The 1,786-nt window shown below is 47.7% G+C and overlaps 1 protein-coding gene across 1 annotated transcript in view; it reads right to left on the bottom strand.

The window, feature by feature from the left end:
- Positions 1–1,786, bottom strand: part of LOC103374211 (transcription intermediary factor 1-alpha-like) — an 18,369-nt gene that overhangs the window by 4,071 nt on the left and 12,512 nt on the right. Inside the window, exons 9-10 of the mRNA XM_008304257.1 lie at positions 1,303–1,414; positions 11–862 (exon numbers count right to left, since the gene is read on the bottom strand). Coding sequence (XP_008302479.1) covers positions 11–862; positions 1,303–1,414 — 964 coding nt within the window. The remainder of the gene's footprint in view (positions 1–10; positions 863–1,302; positions 1,415–1,786) is intronic.

Genomic DNA, 1,786 nt, shown 5'->3' on the forward strand with positions numbered 1-1,786 from the left:
GGAGCTGGACAGGTGGGAGCTGAAGGGATGGGAATGAGATAGGTCAGAGCTGGACAAGCTGGTGGGATGGGAGGGGGACAGATGGGAGCTAGACGGATGGGAGCTGGACAGGTGGGAGCTGGACGGATGGGAGCTGGACAGGTGGGAGCTGGACAGATGGGAGCTGGACAGGTGGGAGCTGGACAGGTGGGAGCTGAGACGGGGGACGGAAACCTAATGAGATCATATGACAAAGGAGGAAGACTCGAGACCTTAACAGGTGAGACGGCATGTCTGCTGGTCGCCGTATGGAGGACGAAGCTTGACACAGAACAGGTGGAGGGGAGGGAAGAGGATGTGGAGCCTGAAGAAGAGGAGGTGGAAGGTGAGCAGCTGGTGGTGCAGGACGAGGAAGAAGATGAGGCCTCCTCCTTCGTTCCCTGCTTCTTCTGCGGCTTCCACCTGAATTGGAACTGAGAGACTTCGGAGGAGGGAGGAGGAGGAGGAAAATCCAACTGAGTGGATGTAAACTGTTTCAGCTGAGCTTGACCGTTGACTGGAGCAAGTGATTGGGGAGGAGTAGAGGAGGAGGAGGAGCAGCTGGAGGATGCAGGAACTCCAACAGGTGAGGCTGCATCACTGCAGGTGCCATTCAGGGGGTGGGGCTTGCAGGTGGGACCAGGAAAGGGGAAGGTGGAGGACAATCTGAAGGATGGATTTGTTGGGAAGGGAGAAGGCGACGGATTAGACTCCTTAAATGTGGCATCTGGAACAGGTGAAGCGCTGTGATTGGTGGTCACAGCTGGAGGAGGAGGGGAAGGTTCTATGTTCTCACTGGAGTTTTCCAGCACATTAAAGGGGATCCATGAAACACTGAGCTCACCTGGAAACCCAAAACAGCCAGTTTGTCATCATTACATCGCTACGTTCAGCCAATCAAAAAAAATACAAACGCATGATGTCATTAGGTAAATCTAATATTTTTAAAAAGACATCTCTTTTTCAACCCGCTGAAGCCAAGGCAGCAGTTTGTGGGTGTGGTTTTGTTTTATGTCTCCTTACAAGCTGTTTCTGTTTTCAGTCTGAAGACGCAGAAAACACTGGAACAGCCTGAATCCACAGAAGAGATGTGGCAAATTTATGATCTGATGTCTCCCTTTTCTGCACTTTTACAATTAATTAAAAAAAAGAAATTCTGAAACCATCCGTACGAAAATTTAGACCCAGACAGGACAATAAATGAAAAACGCACACAAAGGGAATGCAAAATTATACTATATTAAAGTATGTATAAGTCCTTCCACAACTGATATCGCAGCTTACCAAAGTGTGAGATGGTTTCCAGAGCCTGTTGGTCAGCGACGACCTTCAGCTGGGTCATTGTAGGAGGAGGAGACAAGTCCTGAACCAGAAGATCCTTCAGCTGAGCCTTAATCTGAAAAAAACACAGGAAAAGCTGACAGTGGTTCCTGAACTCTGCTGAAGGCCAAGTTCTGTCTGAGTCCCAGAAAAACAAAAGGCTATAGGCGATCAATGAACACATGAGCAATTCTGGTATATTTAGAACCACAGTGAGCTCTGACTGCTGTTACTGAGCACTGAATGTTTCTGATTAATTGACAAGAGACGCATGTTTGTAAATCATTTATCAAAGAGGCTGCAAAAGCAGTAAAAACTGTAATACTTCAACATTTTATTCTACATTCATTTAAAAACTCTGCAAAAAGTAAACTGTTTGCAGTAACCATCCATCCAGTATCTATACACCGCTTAATCCTCACAAGGGTCGCGGGGGGGCTGGAGCCTA

This window comes from Stegastes partitus, unplaced genomic scaffold (genome assembly GCF_000690725.1).
Source record: "Stegastes partitus isolate 25-593 unplaced genomic scaffold, Stegastes_partitus-1.0.2 Scaffold2179, whole genome shotgun sequence".
Taxonomy (NCBI): domain Eukaryota; kingdom Metazoa; phylum Chordata; class Actinopteri; family Pomacentridae; genus Stegastes; species Stegastes partitus.